Here is a 27654-nt window from a genome sequence, read left to right as displayed (position 1 = left end):
GTGGCGCAGTGGATAGAGCACCAGCCCTGAAGTCAGGAAGTCCTGAGTTCAAATGCAGCCTCAGACCAAACACTTGACACTTACTAGCTGTGTGACCCTCAGAAAGTCACTTAACCCCGATTGCCTCATCAAAAAAAAAAAAAAGTAACTTGATCTTAATGACTGTTCAGCTAGTACTGGACACCTTTGTTTATGTTGTGGCTGCAATTGAGGTTTCAAATATTTTCTAAAAAAACATAAAACCTGAAGCCTATGAATTCAGTTCAGAGATTTGTATAGTTAGGAAGAGTTTAGCGGATAGTCTATGGTTATATGTTACAAAGGAATATTGATTCCATATGGTTTATTCCTTGGCAGACTAATGAGGTGTGGGACTAGTTCTCCTAGAGCCCAAAGGCATTTGGGTAGCCTCAGAAGTCCCCCTCCCCTGACCCTATTCAGTCCACACAAAAAAGATTGCTCTCTCACATCTCTACCAATTAAGAGTCACTTGGTTAGCTTACTTTTTAAAATTTAATACCTCGTGGGAAGGTTAAGCTAAGCCTAGGTAGCAGAGTGAATAGAATGCTGTACTTAGAATCAGAAACACCCAAGTCCAAAAGAATAAAAAGAGAAGGGGGAGAAACTAGTTCAGCCAAAGTAACCTAGATCAACTGAATGAAAGTATTACTAACTTTTATCAAATCAATATTTAAGTGAAATCTAGAATACTCAGGGAATGGGGATTTTGATTGGAAAGGAGATAGTGATAATTTTGGAGCATGATTAGCAGACCACGTAACCCACATTTTCCAGGATAGGCCTTATTTCAGATCTTCTGTCCCACTATTCTCATATGTCATCTAATTGCTCCCTCAAATTCCAGTATTTTGGGAAGCAATAATTAGATGAAATCAAGTCAGAGTCTTCCTTATTTACTTTGCATTTAGGAGTTTTTTTTTTTAAATACTGAAAGTAAAAAAGGGCAATTACCTTTGAATCTCAAGGGCATATATTAGGGAGTCATACATATTTAACTGTAACAATCACTAGCATTTATATAAGATTTGTGAGTCTTTACAGAGAGTTATCTTATTTGAACTTCACAACCTTCCGAGATAGGTACTATTGTCATTCTCTTATAACAGATGAAGAAATTGAGGCTGAGAAAGGTTGGGCGATTTGCCCGAGGCACCACAGCTAGAGGAGGATTTAAACTTTTGAAGCAGGATTTCAGCATTTGAACTCAGATCTTCCACATACATGTATATTTATAGATATAGATGCACACCTGCATACATACATACATGCATATATACATAAATATGCATGCATATATACTAAGAAATATATAATTATGTACTATGTAATATATACTACATGTAAACTATATATATACACTATATAAATAATATACTATGTAGCATATATATAACATGTATGTTTGATATTTTCAATTTGTTTTCAATTTTTCTCAAAATTTGTTTTCAGAAATTTTCAATTTCAGTATGTTCAAGATGTTCAGTATAGGGTACTGTTGGCATTCACAGGGACATCTTCCAGGGATGTCTGCCCATAGGAAAATCTGAGTACTGTGTCTGAAAAATATCATCCATATTGTGGAAGAACCTCATCTTTTCTCTCTCTGCCTCTGTTTCTGTCTCTCTATCTCTGTCTCTCTTAAGAGTTCAAACCCTTTCTCAGGGGTTTAAATGAAAAAGAACAAGAATACCCTTCACGTGTGATTAGAAGGATACGACTCATCTGTTATTGAAATGTTGAATGCCCTCATGTTATGACCAGTGATTCCCTGGATATTCTCCAACTGTAATTACTGTTGTATAGATATCCTAGGCTTCAGTTTGCCTGTCTCTAGGGGTTCTGTCTTGATTGCAAGATACAGAGACTATGGGCTGAATGACTTCATTGGACCCCTATGGATCTGAGTTCTCTTAGCCTTTCTAGAGGGCCTAGAAACATCCATTTGAACCTTTTTGTTTTATGTGGTTCATACAGTGCTTGTGGAGTGTCCTTATTAAGGTAATAATGGTCAGTCAGGGAATGAACTCCATTAATAGGCCTTGGGCCAATTAAGGAAAGTTTTTTTGAGGGGGCGGGAGGTAGAGAAGAATATTCACATCCCCTCCACTGCCCCCCAGTGGAATGTTAGCAACCCCTCAGCAGCAGAATGCATGTGATAAGCATCTGTCTTCCTCACAGCTGCCAAATTGGCATTCCTAAAACACAGGCCTGACTGTGTCACTCCGCTCCTCTAAGAGCTGTAGTGGCTCTCTGTTGCCTGTAGGATAAGATACAAATTCTCTCTCTGTAATTTAAAGTCCTTCACTGGCTTGCTGAAACATACATCTTTCCTAACTGATAACACATTACTCTCATACACTTTCCATTCCAACGCAACTGTTCTCTTTGCTGTTCCTAATACACAATTTTTTCTGCCTCTGCACAGTGTCCACCATGCCTGGAATGCTCTGTTTCCTAACCTCTGCCTCTTGGAATTCCTGGCTTCCTTCAAGGTCCAGTTTAAGTGTGCCCTCTCTCTACCCCCTCCCATTACTTTATATGTACTTTATATTTGCTTAGCTATACTCCTGTACTATACTCCTGTAGAATCTAAGTTCCTTTAGGACAGTTGAACATTAATTCCTTTTGTCTTAACATCCTCAGGCTCTAGTACAGTGCCTTGTTCATAATAGGAATGTAGTAAATGCTGGTTGAATGAATGAATGAATGAATGAAATTTGGTTAGTTTACCTACCAAATATAATCAATAAGCATTGATACAAAATGTGAATAATTCACAAAAAAATAAGACCCTCAAAAGAAATAAAGATACAGGCTGAAGAAGTCTAAGGATATCAGCCCAAATTGCATGTATCTAGCTGTCAGTAGAGTTGTATGTGTGTGATATGGCATCCATAATTAGCCTTAGTGTTTTGTAAAGCCTGGGAAGAGTGCTAAATGTGCTCATACTGAAGCTGTTCAGTTGAGAGTATGCCATTAAAAATTCTTGCGTTGCCACCCTTGGCTCGTGTGTGTAGTGCCGTAGTTTGCTAGTGCCTGACTTAAGATACCAGCTCTGTTTTTGTAGAACTCATCCCCTCTGTTAAGCCCAGTCTCCCCAGGCCCAGCCTTTCTGGTTCACTCCATTCTTTCTGTTTAGTGTTTGCCCTTTCCCTGACAGATAGGGGAGGGAAGAGGGGGGAGTGGAATCACCGAATTTGAGAGCTGGAAGGGACCTCATTGACCATATAGTCTGACCCCACCATGGAGAAATCACCACAGTGTCATGTCTGACAAGTGACTATCCAGTCTCGACTTGAAGTCTTCCAAGGAGACAGAGCCCACCACCTTTGTATGATCTGATGGTAAATGAAGGAGATCTAAACTGGCCACCCTGTGTCTTCTTCCTTGCTCCTACTTCTGTCCTCTGGGGCCACGTAGAAGAAGCCATTCAGAAACTTGAAGGCAGCCATCATGTCTCTGTTCCCCCGGTATCCTCCTCCTTTATGGTTGGAGGCAACATTAAACTTGGAGAAGAAACCTGCTTTGTGCAAGTCATTCAACCTTCCTAAGCCTCAATTCCTCTTGTGTACAATGTAGCATTTGGACTAGATGAGCTTTTTCAGATCCATTCTGGCTCTTAATATTTTATGCTTCTATGCCATATTAGTCATAGATGTTCGTATTAGCAGGAACCTTTGAAGATATTTCTCTCTTAATGCCAAAGGCATTCAACATTCACTTAACAAACATGTACAGAGCACCAGCTATGTGCCTAACTATGCTAAACTCTGAAGGGATCCAAAAGAAATAAAAGGCATAGTTCCTACCCAGTAAGAGCCAGTCTACTTGAAGTCTTATTGAAACAGACAATTAAGTGCTAAGTAATAGAGAATAATGAAGTGTGACATTGACAATACCATGCAGGTTGGGTCGTTGTGCAATGAAGTGGTCTAGGAAGGCTTCATGCTGGAGGTGGGGCTTAGCTGGGCCTTACAGGGTGGAGAAGCCTTGGATAGGCAGAGAGGAGGAAAGGGGGCATGTTATGGAGCAGATACCACATGGCAAAGACACAGGGTCAATAATGAACCCTGTGGTAGTGGGACAGAGCAGGGTCTGCTTGACTTGGGCAGGGGTGGACCAGACTATGGAAATCCTAAAAAGCCTGGCAGAGGACTTTGGACAGAATGTGGGAAGCAGCTGGGTGTGAGAGAAGCTGTGTCAGTATTGCACATCATGTATTTTGGTGGTGTGTTTTTGGTGCATACAAGAAGTCACTTGCTCTTCCTCACTTCAACATTATGGATAAGGTTGCTGATCAGGGGGCTGTGTGTTACTAAGAGAAGCGAAGGATGGGACATGTTTAAAACTGGTCTCTGTAGACCATCCCTGAAGTCTTAGTACAGTTTTAAACTTTAACAGCTTAAAAGACTTGGGCTGCCAGATATTTTCAGTAGACTTGGAATCAGAAGCACTGAGTCTCAGGTCCAATGCTACAATTTATTAGCCGTGTCGCCGTAGACAAGCCACTTAATCTTGGTTTTCACAATCTGCCACTCTCTTAATAGCATTCTAGCCTTATTCCATGCTGCTCCCCTTTCCAGGCAAACTGCTGTGTTCCCCAAACTAAGTTCCCTGTCCCAGCTCTGTGCATTCATATAAGCTGTTCTCCATGTTTGAAATCCATTCCCTTTTCATCCCTGTGGCTCAATCTTTCTCTTTAGGACAATTCAGGTACCTCCTTCCTCAGTGAAGCCTTCCCTCTTTACTCCTCTCTCTAGTCATTGCTGTTCCTCAGTTTCCCCTGTATAATATTAATTTGTGCATGTTTCTTTCCAGTAGGTTACAAGGTCTTTGAGGCCTGGTTGCTTTGTTTCTATCTGTGTCCATAGTTCCTTGCACAAACCTTTTTTTCCCCCCAAGGACTGGAGTTTATCCCCTTTTTGCCACTAGACTGACCAGAGGAAATGATGACTGGGTTTATACAGCTTGAGGTGCTTAATAGACAGACAGAAGGAGCTTTGTTGAATTGAGTTTAATCTGTATAATGGGATTGTGAGGAGAGCTCTTGAAGCTGGTATTTGTGTAACACATTTACAATTTACAAAGTACTTTGCTTACAGTGACCATGTTAAGCTAAGCATTATTCACAGTTCACACATTTTCGAGGAAACTCAGGTTCAGTTTCTTGTCCATTAGTAAACTAGGAAGTAGAAGAATTGGATCCTCCGTCTTCTCTTATCTTCATTTTCTTTCAACCGTATCATACTCTTCCTCCTATCAAGTGGGACTGTGTGTGTAAAGCTTTTTGCAACCTTAAAAAGCTATGTGTAAGCTCTTACTACATTGCTTGAAAAGATAAGAGGGGTGGATCTGCTTGACGCTCACGCGGTAGAAAATAAGCATAGGACTGGGAGAAGTGCTCTTTTAGAATAAAAAAAAATTCATTGATTTGTTTTTATACATCTAAATTTACCCCATATACCTTCCCTTCTCTCATCCCAGAGAACTACCCTATGATAATTTTTTTAAATAAAGAGGGAAGAAGGGGGGGGGGAATCAGCCAAACCAATCAACACATTTTTTAAAAAAAATTAAAACACATGCAAAGTTGACACCAGTGGACCTTTTAAGAGGAATTGGGGGAGGTGTCCAGAGAAAGTGGTCTTAATAAGCCCACTTGGATTTCATTAAGAAAAAGCCATTGGGGGAACCAAGATTCATATTAATTTGACAAACATTAAGCACCAGTTTTGTGCAGTGCCTTAAACTAAGGACTGGGGCGGTTAGAAATACCAAGATAAATATGAAAGGGTCCATCTTGTCCTTGCCAGGAAAGCTATTGTTGAAAATCCCTTCAATTAAAATAAACTTCAGCTTGTTATCCTGGCAAGCAGCAACCATAAATGTGGAACAGAGACATTGCAGAACCAGAACACCCGTGTAACTTCAGAGCCAAGTCTAGGAAGGTTAGGTGGATACTGGTTCTGCCTATAGACAATTGTTTGGCAGCAAAAGGATATTGTAAAAGACTAGAAATGCTGGAAACCACTTTGGAAAACAGAATGGCCAAACAGACCAAAAAAAAAACCCAACAAGTTTTTGTTTCCTGTAGGTTGGAGTTACCCACTTTTGCCACTAGATGGTGGACCTGTATTGATAACAGGAGATGAGTCCTGGGTTTATATTGTCTGTAGGGCTTTTTAAATAGACTGTTGAAAGTCGCTAAAACTAACAAATAAGGAGATTGATGTATAGGAAAGCAAAATAAATTTAGGTGCTTTAAGAGCACTGTTGGAGTTAATGAACGGGCAAATTTGGGCAGGCATGAAGGAGGGGAAGTGTGGTGTGAAAGGTAGACTGCTGTACTTAGAGGTAGGCAAACTGGAATTCAAAACTTGCCTCTGACCATGAACATGACAATTAACTTTTCTGAACTTGAGCTTCTTCCTCTGTAAGAAGAGGGGGTCCCTTTTCAGCTCTAATTCTATGATCCCAAGTGATTTTCAGCAATAACAATTAATTACATGTGCTATTAAAAAGGAGTTCCCATTGGCTATAAATTTTTATTTTCTGGTTAGACATTTTCTGAAGGGACCCTAGGAGTTGACCTGAGGGAGTTTCCTTGTCTGTAAAATGAATAGATTGGATAAGATGATGTAAAGCAAAAGGCATTAGATTTGAATTTTAAAGTGTGGGTTCAGAGAAAGGATCTGCTGTGCTACCTGTATAACTCTGAGGGGCTTCTTCATCTGTAAAATGAAGAGAGGGATGAGTTTGATGCTCCTGGGGCTCTAAATCCCATGATTCCTATGATCTCCCAAGTTTCCTGTAAATTATAAAATGTTTATTATGGCCAAGTTCTGTTTGCTTCAGAACCCAAGATTGTTGCATTAAAGCTACTGAGGCAGTCTAGCGCCATCTAGTGAGGGACCAGAGTAAGTAGATTTGCCCTAAGACTAAAAAGCTCTCTAGAGCAAAGATTCTTAATTTTTACTTTAAAAAGTTTTTTTCTTCTATTTTTCCCACTTAATAGCATTTTTTCCCAGTTACATGTAAAGATAATTTTCAACACTCACTTTTATAAGATTTTGAGTTCTAATTTTTTTTCTCCCTCTCTCCCCTCCCCCAAGACAACAAGCAATCTGATATAGGCTATACATGTATAATCATATTGTAACATATTTACACATTAGTCATGTTGTGAAAGAAGAATCAGAACAAAAGGGAAAAACCAGGAAAAAGAAAAATCAAAAAGAGAGAAAATAGGATGCTTCAGTCTGCATTCAGACTCCATAGTTCTTTCTCTGGATGTGGATAGCATTTTACATCTTTTAAAAGGTTTTGTTTCGTTTTTTTTTTTGTTGTTGTTGTTGTTGTTCCTGATTCATTTTCTGATCCACAAGCTTGTACTAAGGGCCTGTTAGGCATTGGGGCTATAAATACAGTAAATAAATTAGGGACCAAGAGACATAGGTTCTACTTAATACTATTCTACTTTCTGTGCTATTGAGCACAGAGCCTCAGTAAACTTTGTGTCAAATGGAAAAATTCACCTACTACCTGCCTGCTTTTTTGGTAGTTGTTGTAGCAGATACTTTCTCATGTGAAGATCTCTTCCTCCAGATGAGAATCTGTAATTCGGTGAAATAAGAGAGGTGACTTAGTGAGGGCTTTTCAGAATAGATAAATGGCCCAGGCTCCCCATGAGACATCGGCTCGTTTTGCTGCTGATCTGTCAAAGATCGACTGAGCCCCAGGCCCGTAGGTGGAAGATCAGGGTAGTTTGGGCAGTGCCATTACTGAGTCTGTGACTTGGGGCAAAACACTTAACTTCCTGGGGCCTTAGTTTTCCTCATTGGTAAAAAGAGTTAATATTATTGGCAATAACCAACTCCCAGGATGTTTCAACCTCATTAGATATGTATGTGAAAGCTCTTTGTGCTGTGAGGATGAAGCATGATTAAAATGTTAACTGTTGCTACTCACAGCAGCTGTCATCAGAAGAATGAGAAAAACCCACAGAAAACATCCTAAACTTGTACACAGAGCCAGCCCTAGATATGACAAATTTGGACAATCTCCCTATGTTCTATATTTTATTGTTGGTTTTTTAATTTAATTTTTAAAATTTAATTTTTATTTTTAATTCCAATTTTTCTCCCTCCTTCCACCCATTGAGAAAACAAGAAATACAATCCCCATTATACATATGGTCATGAAAAACATATCTGCATTAGCCAGGTGTTCTATACCTTAGAGAGGTCTTAGTGCCAGTTTGTTGTGGGTTCCAGGTGACTAGCGCTGTCTTAGGGGGACAGTTGGCTATTCCAGGAGAATAGGATTGACAATAAGGTCGATTGTGCAGTTGTGGAGAAACAGGTATGCAAGTTGCCTATGGAATTGCAAATCAGAATCTTTTTGGAGGTAATCCACCAATGCACAATGTTACCAAAATAATCATGCAATTTGCCCTATTTAGAAGTGAAAGTGATGTTAAAGAAAGCAGTAAAATGTTTAAAAAGAATATCCCACAAGAGTGTTATCACAAAGGGAAAAAAAATATTCGTTCAAAAATATGTACATAAATAACATCAATATCATTATATCTTTTAATTGCAAAGAACTGCAGGCAACCAGTATATCCATTCTCCAGCTGATGAACATCTACTTTGTTTCCAGTTCTTAGCTATCACATTTTGTGTTCATCGGTGGTATTTGTAGAATGCTACATAGCCATTAAAATGCTAAATATGAGGATTGTAAAGAAACTTGGAAAGACATGAAATTGTACAAAATGAAAAATTCAGAACCAAAAGAACATATTCTATAACTACCTAAAAGGAAAAATATATACACAAATTTAGAGATGATTAAATAGACAAACAGGAGAGGCTGTAGAGGGAGTATGTAATAAATTATTATGGGCATATTACACATAGAAAATGATTTTTATGTGGAAATCATTAAGAGTAAATGTTTAAGTGATTTTATTACTCAATTACATTCCATATTATTCTTTGCAAAATAAGAGAAATGGGGCTGTTGGTATTTTAAAAAACTACCAACTTCAAGAACTCATATGCAATCAGTACTCAAGAAGCACAAGGATGGCTGCTTAGCAGCAATACCCTTCTCACCCCATCTCCATGCACCCCAGCCTCTTAAGATCTATGTTGTCCTTTTATGATATTTCTTTCCTTTTTCTCCCTTCATTGCCCTTATTTACTTTTGTCAAACAAATAAACATTACAAGTATATATTTTTAAAATATATGAAATAAAAAGTATATAATAAAATGTCTAGAGCATAAATTCCCAAAGTAGGTGATACCACCGCCTTTGAGGTGCTGGAATGATCAGGGGAGCAGTAGTAGCCACCAGTGACACGAAAAAAAAAATGTTAAAGGGTTAAAGAAAGATTCCCAGAGGGGCGCTGAGTAATTTTTTTTTTTTTTTGAAAAGGGGGTGGTAGGCCAAATAAGTTTGGGAACCTGTAGTCTAGAGGGAAAAGTTGACACAGTAATAGCCCGGGGCCCACCACTCCAGAAGGGATATTTCTGTTTTAATATATTCCTACTGTATCTGTACCTCTTTGCTTGCAGAAAGACACAAAGAAACTGAGGAAGGTGTAATTAAAATGAGGCGATAAGAAAGGTTACTTATGAAGAGATTCTTAAGAAAATTGAATTTGTGAATCTGAAAAGATAAAGGCTAAGGCAGGACGTGATTGAAGTTTATGCAAAGATCTAGTTAATGTAAATAGATTTATCCTTTGAGATAGATTAGCCAGTTAATAGAGTAAAGTCATTACAGTAAGTAGAAAGTACTATAGAAAGATTAATTCCTTTGGTTTGTCCTCCCTCCATTTCATTCTATACTTTCCTCCATCCTCATATCTTTATCTTCTTTCCATTTTTTCCAGCCCACTATTCCCTCATTACCTTCTCTTAGCTTCTTTCTGCCTCTCTCCCTAATTTTCTCTTTTCCTTTGCCTTCCCAACCATCTTTCTTTCCATTCCTCTGCCACAGTTCTTCCCCTCTCTTCTATTCTCTCAGCTTTCCATTTACATTGTTGTGGTTACTGTGCATATGGTTTTCTTGTCTCTGCTTACTTTGCTCTGCATCAGTTCATATAGATCTTTCCATGCCTCCCTGTATTCATTGTACACATGTGTACACATGTACCACAATTTGTTTAGCTGTTCTCCAGTTGATGGACATCTACTTTGTTTCCAGTTCTTAGCTGTCACAAAAAGGGCTGCTATAAATAATTTGGAGTTTATGGGACTTTCCTCTTATCACTGGATTCCTTTGGATGTAAGCCTGGTAAGGGAGGTTCTGGTTCAGAGATGGTATGGACATTTTTGTTATTTTATCCACATAATTCCAAATGGCTTTCTAAAATAGTTGTACCATTTTACAGTTTCACCAACAATGTATTAGTGTCCCTTTCCTTCCACATTGCCTCTCCTGCAACTTTGACCATTGCCATTTTTTGTCATTTTTGCCAATTTGCAGGGTGTGAGGTGAAACCTCAGAGTTGTTTAGATTCATTAATGTGTTAGGCAGTTGAATACCTTGATAGTTTCTGTTATTGTTCCAAGTGACGTTCACATGAAACGACTGTTCTGTTTGATTATCTTCCCCTAACTCCACGGGAGCAATACCACATTCTACTCTGACCCCTTCTTTGCTGTTTGACAACCCGGGCTTATAACTGTCCTAATAAAAGAAACACTTAGCCATTGGCGGTGACTACCAGATAGTAGAATTTCTAAGAAACTTGGAAATGATCATTAGGGATTTGTAGACATGGACATAATCAGGGTATCTTAGTGAATAATAAAGCATGGATGGACAGGTGGACTCCACCTTCAAGCAAGGCAACATCGGGAAATATAGTTTTATAAAGGACTGTTACATGGTAGTATTACCCAGAGACCACAGTAGAATTATCTCTGTATGCCATGAAAGTCTAGCGATTGCTCCTCTGAACTCTCGTTATGAATTGTATCAATGATTTTCGGGCCCATTGTGCTCCTTTAATAATTGATTCATTTGGCAAATATTTATCAAGTACTTGATGTGTGAAAGGTACTATTAGTAAAGCATTGTTATTATGCTTTACTCCACCCCTTAATAGCTTGTAACCTTGGTCAAATCATTGGACCTCTCAGAACCTTCATTTCCATACCAGGGAAATGGGAGTAATGGTACCTTACAGAGCTTTTGGAAGGGTCAAATAAACTGATATATGTGAAAGTACTTTATAAACAATAAGGCACTATGCAAATGTAAAGTATACATATCTAAAATTATTTTTACCTAAGTTAACTTGTACACGGTTAGCTTATTAACAGTTTGGATTTGGTGATAATAAGGTATAAATTTCTGATAGGGAAATCTTCACTTAAAATAACTCTGGGTGAAGAGACCGGACAACAAAACTCAATTTCAACACTTTTGTTGAAAGATATATTTTAAAGTATATGAATTGTATGTGAAACTCTTAAAGATCTGTGCTATTGTCCCTCTAGAAAGAGAGCAATATGATATGCATGTGTTATGCATGATAGAACCATTCATCCTTTTGTACAGTCTAGAAACAAAGTAAGGCTTTTGAAATAAAAATAGGCCCAACTTCCACTGTTATTGCACACAAATATAAAATTCAACACACACTTTACCTACTCAGTACACATCTTGTCCTCTTTTATGCCCCTCCCTTGCTTTAAAAAACAGAACAAAACAGCTTAATTGGAACAAACATTTCTTGAATAAATATCACCAAAAGTTGTTCCAAATTTATGTTGACCATTTTTTTTCATGATTATTTGCGAATTGATTACATACCTTGTACCTCAAATGCAGTACCGGTTTAAATACTAAGCATGTAAGATAGAGTATCCCATGCCCAGAACCACTTTTAGAAATACTAGCTGATTCTGCAGTACGGTGACTGTTAAATGAAGTTATGGCTTGTGACAGAATATTTATTTGCATGTGTATACCATTCAGTTGAAGCAGGTATTAGTTAAAATATTTTATTATATAAAGGTTTGGAAGATTTAATGAACAGCTGGTTCAGATTTTATAGGTACAAGCATGAGTTGCCTTTTGTTTTTTTAAACTATTCTTGACTAATTGAAATTTTAAATGGACAGTTCTGAAAATTTCTGAAAGATTTGTAATTTCTCATTAATTCTTATAAGTTTTGCTTTATAACCTGCTGTCAAAATCTTTTGTTTTGGGTAGTGTGTTTACTCATACCATTCTGATCACTGTAATACCAAATGATTGATGTGAAAGTAAGTACTTTTCTTCTTTCCCCATTATAGTGTAGGAAGCATTGTTCTTTTTATACCTGAACATTGATTGGCCAAGTCACTTTCAAGCTCTGGTTAAATTGAGATAAAGAAGTCTTAGGTTTGGATTGAAATTGTTTTCTTTAAAAAAAAAGTTTTGTTTTGTTTGCTTTTCAGTTTCTTCAATAGTTTGACATGATTTACCTTTAATTAAGTTTTTGCCTTGTTCTCTTGAGGTCCTCCTCTTTAGTGAATTTCTCCTTTCCCCTAAGATGTTATTCTTGTGTCAGGACATGGAAAATAGGACTGGGTAAGAGCATTAGGACTCATGATATTTGCTAACTCTTGAGGTTCAAGTTTTTAAGGCCTACTCTTAGGAGACGGTTTATGTCTTCCCAGGTACTTACTTTTCCTACAGTTAAGAGTTCTCTGCCACCAGGTAGGTAGTGTCCTTTGGCTGTGATTACCTGATCCAAATGGCTATGATTTCTGGTTAATCAAGAAAGAGGGTAAAGGATACTTTTCCATTTAGTTATTATTTTTTTAAATAAAACTCTAAGCATTAATCACTTATAGTAATCACTGTTTAAATAGCTTATGTGATTGTAGCTAAGGGTACTTAGAAAATCATTCTACGAGTTTCTGTTTTCCATAGCCTTCTCCAAGAATAGTCCCCCATTTGACTTAGCTCCTTTCTCTTCAAAATGCCTTCTTTTTCTCCCATATAGCTTGCCAAAGTCCAGATAGATAAGATTCCCAGCACCCATTTTTGCTAAGTCTTGTTGGGTTTTTTTTGGTCCATTGAGAAATTTTTCTAAATTTTCCTATCTTACAAAAAGAGCTTTTCCTTTTTGAAACTAGACTCTGTTATCCTTAATTTGCATCAAATGATCCTGTAGCAGTTAATCACACCCTGATAATTAGGTACAAATTGCTTTCTGAAAATCTGAAAGTTGCAAAAGCTTATCAAAATATAACTTAAAAATATACCTAAGCAGGATTTTTTTTTGAAGTTGATATTGGTGACTTTGAAAATATATTTTTATTCTGAACAGCAACATGCAGAAAAATTTTATCATACAAAGAGAAATGGAAAAGAGGATTGTATATAACACTGTGAATTTCTATTATGTACAACTTGTTTTTAAATGTATATTACATTTAACATGGCGGTAAAAAAAAAACAACACAAGATCCATCCTGTAATTGCCTGAATCTCCATAATAAACTTTTCTTCTGCTCTCTTCTTTATAGTTTTTAATGTTTTTTGACACTTTTTCATTTTTTTCATCACTATCACTACTCACCAACTTCCCCCAAGTCCATCCTCCCTTTTTTAAATTTAATTTTTCTCTGAACTTAAGAAACACCAAATAAAATAGACATAAAAAAAGACTGTACATGAAAATGTGAGTCTTTTATATACAGCTTGCAATTCTTTTAAAATGTATGATAAATTCATGTGTAACTTTTAGAGCCGTCTTGGTTGTCTGTGATTTTTTTACTTTTCTGTTCTCTTTTGTGCATTTTTTTTAAGCTTCAGTTGTCTTTCTTTTTTTCTCTTTCTTCCATCCCTCCTTCCTCCCCCCGAAATGAAAAAGAAAAACCCTGTAGCAAATGATGCATAGTCAAACAAAACCATTCCCACATTGGCCACATCCAAAAATGCATTTTGAATACATCACCATTCTGTCCGAAGGTGGATGGAAGGCTTAGCTATCATCAGTCCTCTGGAATCATGGTTGGTCATTTCTTTGATTAGTTTTAAAGTCTTTCAAAGTTGTTTGTCTTTGTAATGTTGTCGTTATAAAAATTAATCTTGTTTCGCACTCTTCACTCTGCATTAGTTTTTCACAGTTTCTCTGAAACCTTCTCTTTCTTCATTTTTTGTGTAGCCCAGTTATATTCATGTACCTTACTTTGTTCAACCACTTCACTTTCAATGACTGCCCCCTGAGTTTACAGTTCTTTGTTGTAACAAAAAAGAACTGCATAAATGTAAGAGTCCTGCTCCTTTTTCTCTGATCACTTTGGCTTTTAGGAAGCACATAAGCAATAAAGAAGTAATCAATCGTTTTTAAATCTCTCAAAGTTGCTCCATTTTACGTTATTGTCATCATTCTATAAATTGTTCTCTTGCTTCTACGCATTTCATTCTACATTAGTTTATGAGTTTTTGCAAGTTTCTCCGAGTCTGTCATATCCATTAAGTGAAATTTAAGAAACATGTTTATTAAGCAGAGATCTTACTACGTTGCTTCATCTTAGGTTTAAACACTTACTGCAATTTAGAAATCCAAGGGCATAAATATAGCTACTCAAATAACAATCAGTTTTATTTGACACTTCTAGTATAATATATATAATACACCATAAGCCTTTTTATTCTGCCTCTGTGATGGTGCTACCCCTTGGTATAGTGTCTTATTTCCACTTATATACTCTATAGCCTTATCACAGGTCTTTCTGTCTCTACACAGGTCTCTGTACACCTTTTATAGTGCTTTTGAATTAATCCTTATTATATTTGTCAACAGGCAATCACAACTTCACAAAATTTATGTGAAAACTAGGTTTATTACAAGAGAAATGAACATGCATGTGGAACCCAAAGAGTTCAGAATCTTCTGTCTCACATTACTCTACTTTTCCAGCTTTATCTAAGACTCACCGCTCCGCTTTCCTCCCAATAAATGATGTATGCTAGTCAAATGTGACCACTCCCTGTCCCCTGAGCTTCCCTGCTTTTGAGCAAAAGCCTATACTCTTCTCCATGCTTAAAGAGCCCTCCCACCCTCTTTTTGCATGTTGTATTCTTTAAAGCCTGGTCCGATGAGACCTTAGACAGGAAACCTTTCCTGAAGTTCTTTCTTTAATTCTTAACCTCTTCCTGACTCAGACTTTACATAGCATTTTTTTTTGCATTACTCTAATAAACTTAACCATCATTTTTAGCAAAATATTTTAAATTCAGAAACATTGGTATTCCTGTTTCTCCATCATTTTATCAATCTTTCTAAACCACTTTTGTAATAATTGTGATGCCATGCCTTTTTGCATACTTTTTGTAATCCATTACACACAACTACTTCCTAATGTCACATGCAAGATGAAAAGATTAATAAAACCACTGCCAAATGAATCATATTTAATTAAAATATATATGCTTAGCCACAATATAAAATATAAATAGCTGTATCGGTGTGATATCCCCATATCAGAGTCAGCTCCAAGATGTTAGGGCCTGTGTCTTATCTAAGCTTCATTACCACCTCCCTGCTTGCACCTAGCTCAGTGTATGTAGATGCTTAATAAATGTTAATTGAACTGATTTATTGAAAAGAAATGGTACTTAGTTTTATCTCAGAGCTGAAATACTTGCCATTCTTCTCCTTCAGTCCCAGTTAACTGCATGATCTGAAATATTTAAAGCACTAATAAATGTGAAAAAAATTTGTATAACAGCTCCCAAGCTTAAGTTGCCATAGAAATGCTAATTAATAATAATACAGGGATTAGGGGAAAATTGCTGTCACATAAAAGAACCTAGGAGTAACAGTGTAGGTTCTTGTAGTTTTGTTCCAGATATTTTACAGTTCTTATCTTTTTGAATAATGTTATTTATCATCTGCAGAGAGAAAATCATTAGAATCTGGTTGATATTTACTTCATAAATAGATCCATATTTACCATAGCTCCGATGTCAAACAACCTCAAGCCATCTAAAATATAGCTATGACACCAGAAGGAAAGAAGGAGGCAGGCCTCTTGTTGAAATAGTTGTCACAAAACCCATATACCTCAGGTACTGTTAGGCCCTGACTTAAAGCTTATTGGCTCCTACTGCCCATACGATTTCCAAGTTTGGTGATCTGCTTTTCTAGTCCTCAGAAAGGAGAAAAGGAGCTGCTTGATGCAAGTACGGTGACAAATGACATTAAGGAAGGATATGAGGAGGGAGGGAGAACCTAGGAGTTTGGGCTTCTTTTGGGTTTTTTTTTTTGCCAATGAGGAGTTCTCATATCATCCTCTTCAGTGCCAGCTAAAGACTGCTGTTTCTGGGATAGTAGATTTGGGATAGTATTATCCAATTTATTAACCTTTTTTTTGGGAGGGGGAGGCAGGATGGAAGAATGGAGAGAATACAGTACTCCTTTTAATTCTGAACAAATGAGAGCATAGAATCTCTCCCTTTAGGTTTCCTTTGCATACTTGATCAGTATTTTAAAAATTGTCCCTAGCTTCCAAGTTTGCTGTTTGGGGTGAGGCCGCTACCCCAACTTGGATAGCTCAGTGTCCTTTTACCATGAATTGTAAGAAATATTTGTCGAGTTATAACTTTTAATTCTTTAATTTCTGATCTCTAAGGATGTGTCTTATTTTGAGAGCCTATCACTAAGGGCAGCTGGACCCTAATGTTGTGGAAGGGAGTAACATGAGATAAGACCATAGGTCTTTGCCTTATTGCCCCATGTATATGTGCTGAGTTAATTGACTTTTTAGAATGTTACTTTTGACTGTGTATTCTGTTTACTTTCTCTGACCTCTCCTTTTCTGTTGTTTTTCTTCTTTTACTGTGATCCTTAACTTCCTGTCCAAGCCCAGCACCCTAAACTGTGTAGTACATAGTTGCTTCAGGAAATTGCAAAGTATATAGACCCTACTTATGACCTAATGTGGCAAATGGACAGAAATGTAAAATGTGGGAAAGCATAAACAGGAAAATGTAAAATAGGAACATGCAGAACTATAGCTCTGCAAAAGTTTTGTATTTCTTTTGTGGACAAATCCACAAAGGGGGGCAAATCACAACAGAGTCCTTACTCTACAAATTTGTCAGGCAAATCTAAGAGTAGCACACTAGATTTTTGCAATTACAAAGTAACTTTCAAATGTCCCTGCCACCTGAGTAAGTGTAGCCTTGCTTTCCCATCTGTTAAACGTTGGGATAATAGCTTCTGCAAAAGGGAAATGGGGGCCCTGTGTCCCCAGTCAGCTTGTTGTCAGGATGTCTTTACGTGTATCTCCCCAGTAGCTGAAAAATGATAGGAAAATTTGTTGTGTTTGTTCCCTGTGGTGTATTGTCACTTTGTAGTTCTGTTTGCAAAATTGCCTGTCACACACTGTTGATTTCTTCCTAAACTCTCTGCCCACAGTTCGGGTAAGCCGCTACCAATACAGAATTTTTTATAAACACATAGAACTAAACCCTTTCTTTGATAGATGAGGAAACCAAGAGCCAGAGATGTTGAGATCTGTCCAAGGTCACATTTGTAATAATACTGCCACACTTGCAATAATACTGCCACACTTGCCCAGGCTTCATATTTGACACCAAGAAATCAAATTCACATCATGAAGCATAACTGTTAATTGCTGTTTGCATGATACAGTGTTTGCACAACTTTGTTTTAAACACCTATTTTATCCTAAGCTCTATAATTGGTCCTGGAAGAGAAAGCTCAGATAACAAATAGTTCTGTCTCTAATGGGGCTTAGAGTATAGTAGAGAGATGAGACTAACTCTCACACGTAATATATAATCAGTGAGCCTAGTGTAGGCTTCCATTCCTTTTTTGCCTAGACTATTGGAGCGGTCTTCTAATTGATCTCCAGCCTTCACTCTCTCCTCTCTCTAATCCATCTTCCTCTCTGCTGCTAGCATATTCCTGAAGTACATGTCTGACTGTGTTCCTCCCCTGCTCAAGAAGATTTTGTCTTCCTCTTCTTTCTAGGATAAAATTGAAGCTCCTAAAGCCCTTCCTATTCTGGCTTCAGCCTTTTTTTCCAAATTGAGCTCACATCAGTTCTTTTCATGTAATGCATTCCAGCCAAACTAGCTTACTTGCTGGTCCTCCATCCATCCATGCCTTTGGCCAAGTTGTCTTCCATGCATGGAAAGTTATCCCTTTTTCTTGAAATCTCTAGCTTCAAGTTTGAGCTTAAGGCATTTCCTAATTTCCCAATTGTTATTGCGTGGCCTGCCCCACCCTCCATATTACTCTGTATGTATCTTGTATCTGTCTGTATGTTTATTGTTTCTTCCCAGGACAATGTAAGTTCCTTGAAGGCAGGATCTTTTTCCTTTTTGTCTTGGAATCCCCAGTGCCAAACATAATTTTTGGCACATAGTTCTTAATAGAAACTTGTTGAAATGAATTCTTTGATTAACATCTGAAAAGAGAGAGATGAGGAGTAAGGATTTCAGTGTTTATTCAATATTGTCCAAGAAAATGACTAAGGTTTGGCTCAATCTGAATATACTCCCTGAATAAGGTTAGTTTTGAAGGCAGAGAAGGATAGGGTAGGATGGTTCAGAGGGCTTTACAGGGCACAAGGGACCATATACAAAAAGCTCACAGAGAGAGGCATGTCCAAGAAAATGGTAAGTAGATTTGTTGTCAGGAAATTAAAGACAGATGTTTAGAGTAGGAGTACCTGTCAAAATACATAAAACACACATTTTATGAAGTAGTACTTCATCAACCACTGAATGCCACATAGCACTATAGGTCCCAGAGGACAGAAAGACAAAAATGGAACTGTCCATGTACATACTGATCTCACATCTCACTAGACAAAAGAAGAAGGGGTTTTGAGGTCTACGGAGTGACTTTGAGATTAATGTGACACCTTCAAATGCTGTTTCCACTTTTAAGTACAATTTTAATTGTCTTTTGTTTCTATATTGCCTTTATTTTTCTCACACTTTCCCCATCCAGAGAGTCATTCCTTATATCAAAGGTGAAAAAAAAAGGAACAAAACCAGTACATTAAAGTTACCAGCACATATATAGTGTTCCTTCCCTGTTCCCCTAACACCACCCTGCCCTCCCCCTCAATCTCTTCAAAGAAGGGAGGAAGGTACATTCTCATACCTTCTCCTCTGTCATCCGTCTTGATGGTTAAATGATAGTTTGTTTTTCTACCTAGATGAAAAAAACAACAACACATTAAAAGTTTCTTATGGGGATTTTCTCATTGATTATTTGAAAAGCTTTTTTTTTTTCCTTAAGTCTTGTTTCTGTAGATTGTGCTTTATATTTGGAGTAAAGGTGCTTAGTTTATATGATTTGTAACTTCACATAGTTTCTGAGTAAAGAAACATTTTGTGGCAAAATGTTGACACTTACAATTTCTTTTGTCAGGGACCTTAAAATACTATTTAGCTCTAAATACTAAATTTGGAATGTGTTCAATTGTTTTATGAAGTACTAGATATTCAAATCAGTGAATTTACCAATACTAAAATATTTTTCAGGAATTGTTCCCTCTTCTGTAGTCCTGACTTCTTTCCAGGTGATGTCAAGAGTTTTTCTAATATGGGCAGTAACACACAGTGTCAAAGAGGTAAGTGTTTAAATCATAGGATGAAATATAATAAGACTAGTAATTAGACAAAAACTCCCGTTTTTCTGTCTTTCTTTTTCATATATGTGTGTTATGGCTAAAGATTGAATTCCAACTAATATCAGCATCATTTGACTAATTTTCACATTCACTGGAGAAACTTTACTTTTGTGGAGGAATGGGCTTCAAAATGCAATATTCTTACAGATTATTAGATACATTTCAAATGTTAAAGTCCTATAGTGAAGATCCTCAAGATAATGTGGACAATGTGTGTTGGGCATTTTTCCTTACTCTTGCTTGCTTTCAGCACCATTAGGCTCTAGGCTCAGAGAACAACCCAAGAAGGCTAGGAGTAGAATGAAGTCGTTAGCTCCTGAACCTCACTGGGCTAAGAGCAGCTTAACTTTACTCCCACACTACCAGAGCTATAATTGGAGTTCTAATCCAGCCTAGGAATGGGGAGGAAGATGCGGCCATGGTTCAACAAGGGGGTCCCTTCAGTGTCAATACCTTTGTAACAGAGGCTGAGGAAGTGAGGAGAGGATGCCTCCCTAGAGACAGGAAAGCCTGAAGTGAGGGAAAGGAGACAACTTCTCAGCCCCTGGGGTCTTCCTGGAATCATGGCTACCTCTCAACTGAGGTTTTTGTCTCTGTCTTAAAGCTCTGCCTGCCCTAGCTCATATTTGTCACAGAGTAGAGTCCAGAGAGGGAGTAAGAATAGAGGGTGGCAGGGTACCTCTGGAAGAACCAAGCGTCCCCCTCTCCTGCTTAGCTGCTTTTCCTGAGTCACAAAACTAGGGCCTGCTGGTCTAGTGCCCCTGAGAAGAGCCAGATTTCAACAACCTAGCTGACTTTCTTTGACACCGACTCCGGGCCTCTTGCCTCTTCTGTGAAATGAGGAAGTTGGACAAAGGTGGTCTAAGAGGTTTAAGTCTAGACTAAATGATTCCTGAGGTCCTTTCGAGCATAATGTGATCTTTTGAAGTGGGAGAGGAAGGTGTATCTTCAAACTGTCTTTTTCGTCCCATTTCCAAAGCATCTATCTGCTTGTTGCATAAGTTGCTACCACTCCAGCCTCCCAGCAATCAAGCTGACTTGATGGAGATGTTGCTACTTGATTTTACTTGCCTGAAGAAACAACTGGCTTTTATACTTGATTACCAAAAATAATTAGTTAAATAAGGAAGCTACCACATGGCCCATTTTGTGAGGTGGAAGACAGTCTCTGAACTTTCACTGTAGGGCAATATGTAAGCCTCTTCATCCCTCATGACTAAAGCTGGGTTGGGTTTTTGTTTTTTGTTTTGCCTCTTGCCCCAGGCACAGTTTGTAGTACGTGCCCATGGTACAAAAAGTCCTAGTTAATGCTCTGACGTTCAGGTTCACAGATGTATTTGACGCATTAAAAACTACAGATCTTTAAGATTAAAATGTACCCAATAATCTTTGCAAAAGTTATAATTGATGAATGTATTCTCTGCTTCTTTACATGTTAACTAGATAGCCTCCCCTCCCCAGCCAGTTGGCCAGTTTTAATCTATAGCTATACGTACGTGGTCTTTCCACTCATTCCAATGACTAAGAGCCAATATTATTGAATATTATTGGAACTCAGAATGCATCCTATCCAAATTCTCATGTTTTCTCTATGATATGGTTATCAAATTTTTTGTCAAAACATTCCATCATCCCAGATTTAGTCTGACAATTTTTATTTTTACACTGTAGCTAATGAGTTTTCACCTAAATTGATTAAATTAATATTTTGTTAGTCATGTGGAATTTGCATGTTCACAATCCTTTCATTTTAAAAAGAAAACTGATACTATCTCACCACCCAAAGATACCTAAACTTTTGAAGTGCAAGAATAGCATTAAACAATTTTGTGTTTCTACATGCATAGTAAAAATAATACAAAGGAATCCCCAGTTGGAGAAAAATAAGCAAGGGACCCCAATAGCAGATGTTCTCATGTAGAAGTTTCATGTTTTATATAACCTGTATCAAATTGCTTACTATCTTGGGGGAGGAGAGAATCTGGAACTCAAAATTTTAAAAAAAATGAATATTAAAAATTGTTTTTATATGTAATTGACAAAAACATAAAATATTAAAATAAGAGAGTTTCACATTTTCACATTGATATCAGTATAGATGTACACATTTTGCTAAATATTTTCGTACTTGGTTTTTCCCTTTAATTTGGAAATCTTTTGTACCTGTCATTTTCTGATAGTCTTCTTCCATATTGTCATCTAGTTTCACCCTCTCCTAACCTCCTTTTGAGTCATAGTTTTCTTTTCTCACACTCAGAATGACCTGTCAGTTCTTTTTAGCAGTAACACATTTCAGTATTCTTTACCATTTTCCACTAGTTAATAGGCTCTAAAAATCTAACCTGATTCATCTAGCTAAAGCCCCTCATTTTACAGATGAAAAAATTAAATGATGACATGGTTTTTATGGGCATGTCCTTGAAGGCTGAATATTGTTCCCTGTGCTAGTGTTAATCTGTTGTTTGTACATGAGAGGTATCATTAATAGAGAGCTCACCTTGCAGTCAGGAAGACACAAGTTCAAGTCTCACTTACGACACACATTGACTCTGTGACGCTGGACAAAACAGTTAACTTTCTTAGTGCCCTGTTCAACTCAGTAAGTGTCTGTCCGTGCGTATCAGCCCGAGATATAGCTGGTGAGCAAGTTCCCTCATGTGAAATCCCAAGTTCAAATGGAAAACAAAAAGAAGCATATTTACCCAACTTGTCTAGTATAGACAATCATTAATTATCTGGGACTAACTCTGCAGTGTTATCAGTGATGCGTGCCCAACATCACCACCAGAGGGTGTGGGCAGAAGAGGAAGGGACAGAATTCAGGGCCCCAATCTGACCAGTGAGCCTGCAGGACAATACTTGGTGAGCAAAGTTTCTAGATTGTCTATGGATTTATTTTTTAGCAGTTATTTATCTTCAGTCATAATGATGCCTCACATTGGTCTAGCTGCATTTTTTTCAAAGAGCTCTTTAAGACATTCTCATTCCAGGCTCCAAGTTTTATAAAAGGTATTTACATATTAGTCATACTTACATATTTACAATTAGTTTCTCCTTACTAAACAAACCAGGAGGATCATGTATCCATCTCATGAGAACACTGCACATTTCAGTTGCCTTTGTTTTCCTTCCATCTGTTCCTTTTTCTCCTTTTCCATGATGTGTCTTATCCTTCCATGCAGTTCTTCTGACTCTTCTTTAGCATTCTGGCCATACCAGAAGTCTTTGTTCTTTCCCTTTTCCCTTTCCTTTTTGCTGCCATCTTACCCCTCATTACCCCTTGGCCAGCTACCTCTTGTCTTTTATTGTAGTGCTTCCAAAGACAAAAGTTTGGCCAGATCTCCTCTTCCTTCTGCTATTCTCTTGGACAGGTGTTATTTTGGCTTTAATAAGCAGTTTGTTATATAAAGCATTCTATGTGCAGTTTCATGTTTGACCTAGTTCTTCTAATCTATGTAACCACTGCAATCTATGTCTAATCTCTCTATCTTGAACTCCATAAATTAATTTTCTGGGTATAGTATATGTTTTTCCTGATTTTTTTCTTCAGCTCTTAGTGTTGATCCTCCGTTCTAAAATCTTTTTCATTCACCCCCTCCTTTTCACAAGTTGCATTTTTTCAGATGAACTTTTCATCATCAATAGTGCCTGCATTTCCCACCAACATTTCAGCATGGACAGATGAAAATAGAAATTTGTTTTCTAATTAAAATTATCTGTTCCACCTTAATGCTAAAATATAGAGGTATAAACAATTCTGTACTCATCACACCCACCTTTCTTTTTTCTAACAGCAAATATGAAGCCTTTCTTTTATAATGGTCTTCTTGCTCCATGTTACCATAGGAAAGATCTCTGTTGGTAGGAACCATACATAACTAATGCTTAAGAAAATTGGCTTCAGAAACTACTTTATTAGTTCCTTGTTCTGGTATAATCCTGCCTGAATTCCCACATACTAACTTTCTTTTCCTCTTTCTTTATTTTCATTTCCCAGTGTCTTCTTGAAAAATCTTCCCTTCTGAAGTGTATACCAAAATTCTCATAGACCCATCCTTTATTTTTATATCTACCTTTTAAAAACTTCATTGATGTTGCACATTTTGTTCACTCTTGCTCCAGCTTTTGTTACAGTCTTTACATAAAACTATTTTAAATGCAATAACAATATCAACAAATACAGTCAAATAAAATAAGGAATAAAATGCCATATAAAACCATTAAATCCTCTATTTACATTTCAATGAAAAACCTGAAACTTAATAAAATAATAATAAAAATATTTATTCTATTCCCTTCTAATCTTAGGTATTTATAAAATTTTGGTGCCTTTTTAAAACAGTCATACTCAATGAGAACATTCTAATTTTTATTTTCATATTCTTTGATCATTTTCTCCATTAAAAATGAGCATTACTTTTATAAATTGTTGCAATTTCTTACAGATTCTAAAAGTCAGATTTTCACCAAATAAAGTTATCACGAAGTCCCTTCCCCCTATCTGTTTCTTTTATTTTGGATACATTACTTTACGTTTTGTAAAACCATTTCCCCTTTTACAGAATTAAATGAATTTCATCTCCAACAATTTTTTCCATTTATTCAGTTGATAAATTTTTTTCTCTTTTCCACAAGTAAGAAAAATATTATTTCTTTATCTTTACTTTTTTCATAATTTGGATTTTTTAAATATCTAGGTTATTTATCCAATTGGATTTTATTATAGCATATTATCTTTATGCATTATAAATACAGTATCCTTCTGATGTTGCCAATGTGGTAATGTCTACCTATGACTTGATTCAGCCTATCACCACCCCCATTTTTCCATTGGACTTTCCTCAAATTAACACACATGTTCCTATGAGAAGTATAGACTGTGTATACAGTAAAGTAAACTATAGGCAGCCTTGCTTCATCCCCCTTTGTTTTTTCCACCTTGCCCGCAGAGTGAAGGGACGCTCCTTAATACCCCATATGATGACTCCATATTACAATAGTAACCACAACTGATGTTTATTTGATATTTACAAAGCACATTACGTATATTTTCTCATTTACACTCCATGACAGTCTTATGTGGTAGTTATCCTCATTTTGCAGATGAGGAAGATACGACTGAGAAGTTAAATTAAGGACTTGTTCATGGTCACAGAGCTTTTAAGTATAAGAGGTAGGATTTGAACCTCAGTCTTCCTGATCCCCAAGTCAGCACTCTACCAATTACTGTTTCTTGTGTATATGTTGTGTGACTATAAAATATAGATTGCTTGTGTGGCTTGTGAAAATCAATCTCTTTGTTCACTTTATATTTTAGCAGTTTCTCTGGCATATTATATCTTTTCATGGCTTGATCAAAAATTTTAATAATACTTCCCTTCCTCCTTTGGAATATTCCCTGATGATTCTTAGTATAAATTCACTAGTTGATTATATTTTGCCTTTTTATGATTTCTTGTCTATTAAGCTTTTTGTTGGTCTTCCCAGTATTTTTGTTTTTGTTTTTAAAGCAGGATAGTTTGTTGTAACGGAAAGAATATTTGGCTATGAGTTGACATGAGTTGTAATCCTGGCTCTAACATTAACTTAGTGTGTAACTTTGGTCAGGTCATTTAACCCTGGTCTTCAGTTTCTTCATCTGTAAAATGAGAGGTTTGTCCTAGGTGATTGCTAAATACTAATATTCTGTGATTCTAAGAAAAATGTTATAATCAAGATTTAGCAGTGTCATTGGCCTCTAGTTTCTTTATCTTCCCTGTTTCTTTTTGTAAATGTCATTAATAAAGTCTTTGTTCTTGTATTGATCACATTACCTTTCTTTAGTTGTTAATATTTTAAAAAATTCTGAACTTATGAAATTCTGAATAAAATTAATATTTCCATATGCCTAGTAGAACAACAACAACAAAAAAAGATTGTACAAGAAACTGTGAATCTTTCTTCTCTATTGCTTGCTTTTTAAAAATATATAATAAGTTCAACATGAACCTTTCAAAGCTATCCCGTTTATCTGTGACTCTTTTTGGCCTTTGTTCTGTTCTTTTCTTTGCCTTTAAAAAAATACATCAGTTTCCTTCATTTTTTTCCGTCCTTTCTTCCTTCTCATATCTACATCTTCCTCTCCCCCCCCATTGGAAAAAAAAGAAAAGCCTTATAACAAAAATGCATAGCCAAGCAAAAGAAATTCCCACGTTGGCTGTTTGCAAAACACATCTTATTCTACATTTTGAGGCTATCACTTCACTTTCAATAGGTGGGTAGCATGCTTTATCAGTTCTCTGGAATTGTGTTTGATAATTACATTGATCAGAGTTCTTAAGTCTTTCAAAGATGGTTTTTTCTTTAGGATATTGTTATTAAATACCTTTTTCTCTTGCTTCTGCTCACTTCATTCTGCATCAGTTCATATAAATATTCCCAGTTTTCTCTGAAGCTATAAATTTTATAATTTTTTATAGTACGATAGTAATCTGTTCCATTCATACCATACTTTCTTCAGGCTTTCCTCAGTCGATGAGCATTCCTTTTAGTTTCCATTTCTTTGCTATAGCAAAAAGTTGCTAGAGATATTTTTGTCTATATGGTGCCTTTCCTCTTTCGTTGATCTCTGCTAAGCCTAGTAGTGGCATTCCTGGGTCAAAGAAAATAAGCAGTTTAGTGATGTTGAAGGGCATATTTCCAAATTACTTTTCAGATTGATTGGGCTAATTCATAGCTCCACTGAAAGTGGATTATTAATGTGCTCATTTTTTCACAGTCTCTTTGGCAATTACCATTTTCTGTTTTTGTCATCTTTGCCAATCTGTCATATTACCTTTTACTAATATTTCACTGAATCTGAGCAACCAGTGTTTGCTCAGAGAGTCTTTAAAATTCTTATATAACTCATTACCCAGTGCCTGGCTCATGGTAAGTACTTGATAAATAGTTACTAATTATCTGAGGCTATCACACTGTGAAGTACTTCCCCAGTTGAGCAGTATAGTCATGCTGTTTACTTTTGGAGCAGTGATGTTTGCAGTTAAATTATTTGTTTATTCTATTGATTGGTACACTGATTTTAGTCCACATTCTTGTCTTTTTCTGGAAGACGTGCTCCTGAAACAGTAAAGAATTCAGTAAAGAATGGCTTTATTTTTGGAAGCTTTTAATGCCATTTTAATTTGCTTTTAATCCATTAAACCCACCCCCATTTCTTTTTGCTACTTACATGCTTCATGATCTCTCTACCTAGTACCTTTACTCTTTTTTTAAAATTAATTAATTATTTTTAGTTTTCAGCATCCACTTCCATAAGCTTTTGAGTTGTAAAATTTCTCCCCCACTCTCCCTGCCTCTCCCCAAGATGGCATGCAATCTGATATAGGCTCTACATATACATTCCTATTAAACATATTTTCACATTAGGGATGTTGTAAAGAAGAATTAGAACCAATAGGAGGAACCATAAGAAAGAAGAAACAAAACAAAACAGAAGAAAAAAAAAGAGCAAATAGTATGCTTCAATCTTCATTCAGACTTCATAGTTCTTTCTCTGGATGTGGATAGCATTTTCCATCATGAGACTTTTGGAGATGTCTTAGATCCTTGCATTGCTGAGAAGAGCTAAGTCTATCAAAGTTAGTCATAGCACAATGTGGCTGTTACTGTGTACAGTGTTCTCCTGGTTCTACTCATTTCATTCAGCATCAGTTCATATATGTCTTTCCAGTTTTTTCTGAAGTCCACCTGCTCATCATTTCTTACAGCACAGTAGTATTCCATTACCTTCATATACCACGACTTGTTTGGCCGTTCCCCAATGGATAGGCATCTCCTCAATTTCCAATTTTTTGCCACCACACAAACAGCTGCTATAAATGTTTTTGTACATGTAGGTCCTTTTCCCATTTGTATGAGCTCTTTGGGACACAGCCCTAGAAGTGGTATTGCTGGGT

General features: G+C 36.7%; 1 protein-coding gene across 1 annotated transcript in view; it reads left to right on the top strand.

Annotated features, from left to right (window-relative positions):
• HACD2 (3-hydroxyacyl-CoA dehydratase 2) overlaps positions 1–27654 on the top strand; it is a 96078-nt gene that overhangs the window by 29707 nt on the left and 38717 nt on the right. Inside the window, exon 4 of the mRNA XM_027845130.1 lies at positions 19569–19657. Coding sequence (XP_027700931.1) covers positions 19569–19657 — 89 coding nt within the window. The remainder of the gene's footprint in view (positions 1–19568; positions 19658–27654) is intronic.

The sequence above is a fragment of the Vombatus ursinus genome, unplaced genomic scaffold (genome assembly GCF_900497805.2).
Source record: "Vombatus ursinus unplaced genomic scaffold, bare-nosed wombat genome assembly UNPS02014959.1, whole genome shotgun sequence".
NCBI lineage: Eukaryota > Metazoa > Chordata > Mammalia > Diprotodontia > Vombatidae > Vombatus > Vombatus ursinus.
The sequence above is the reverse complement of the archived record's forward strand: the minus strand, read 5'-3'. Positions and strand labels throughout refer to the sequence as shown.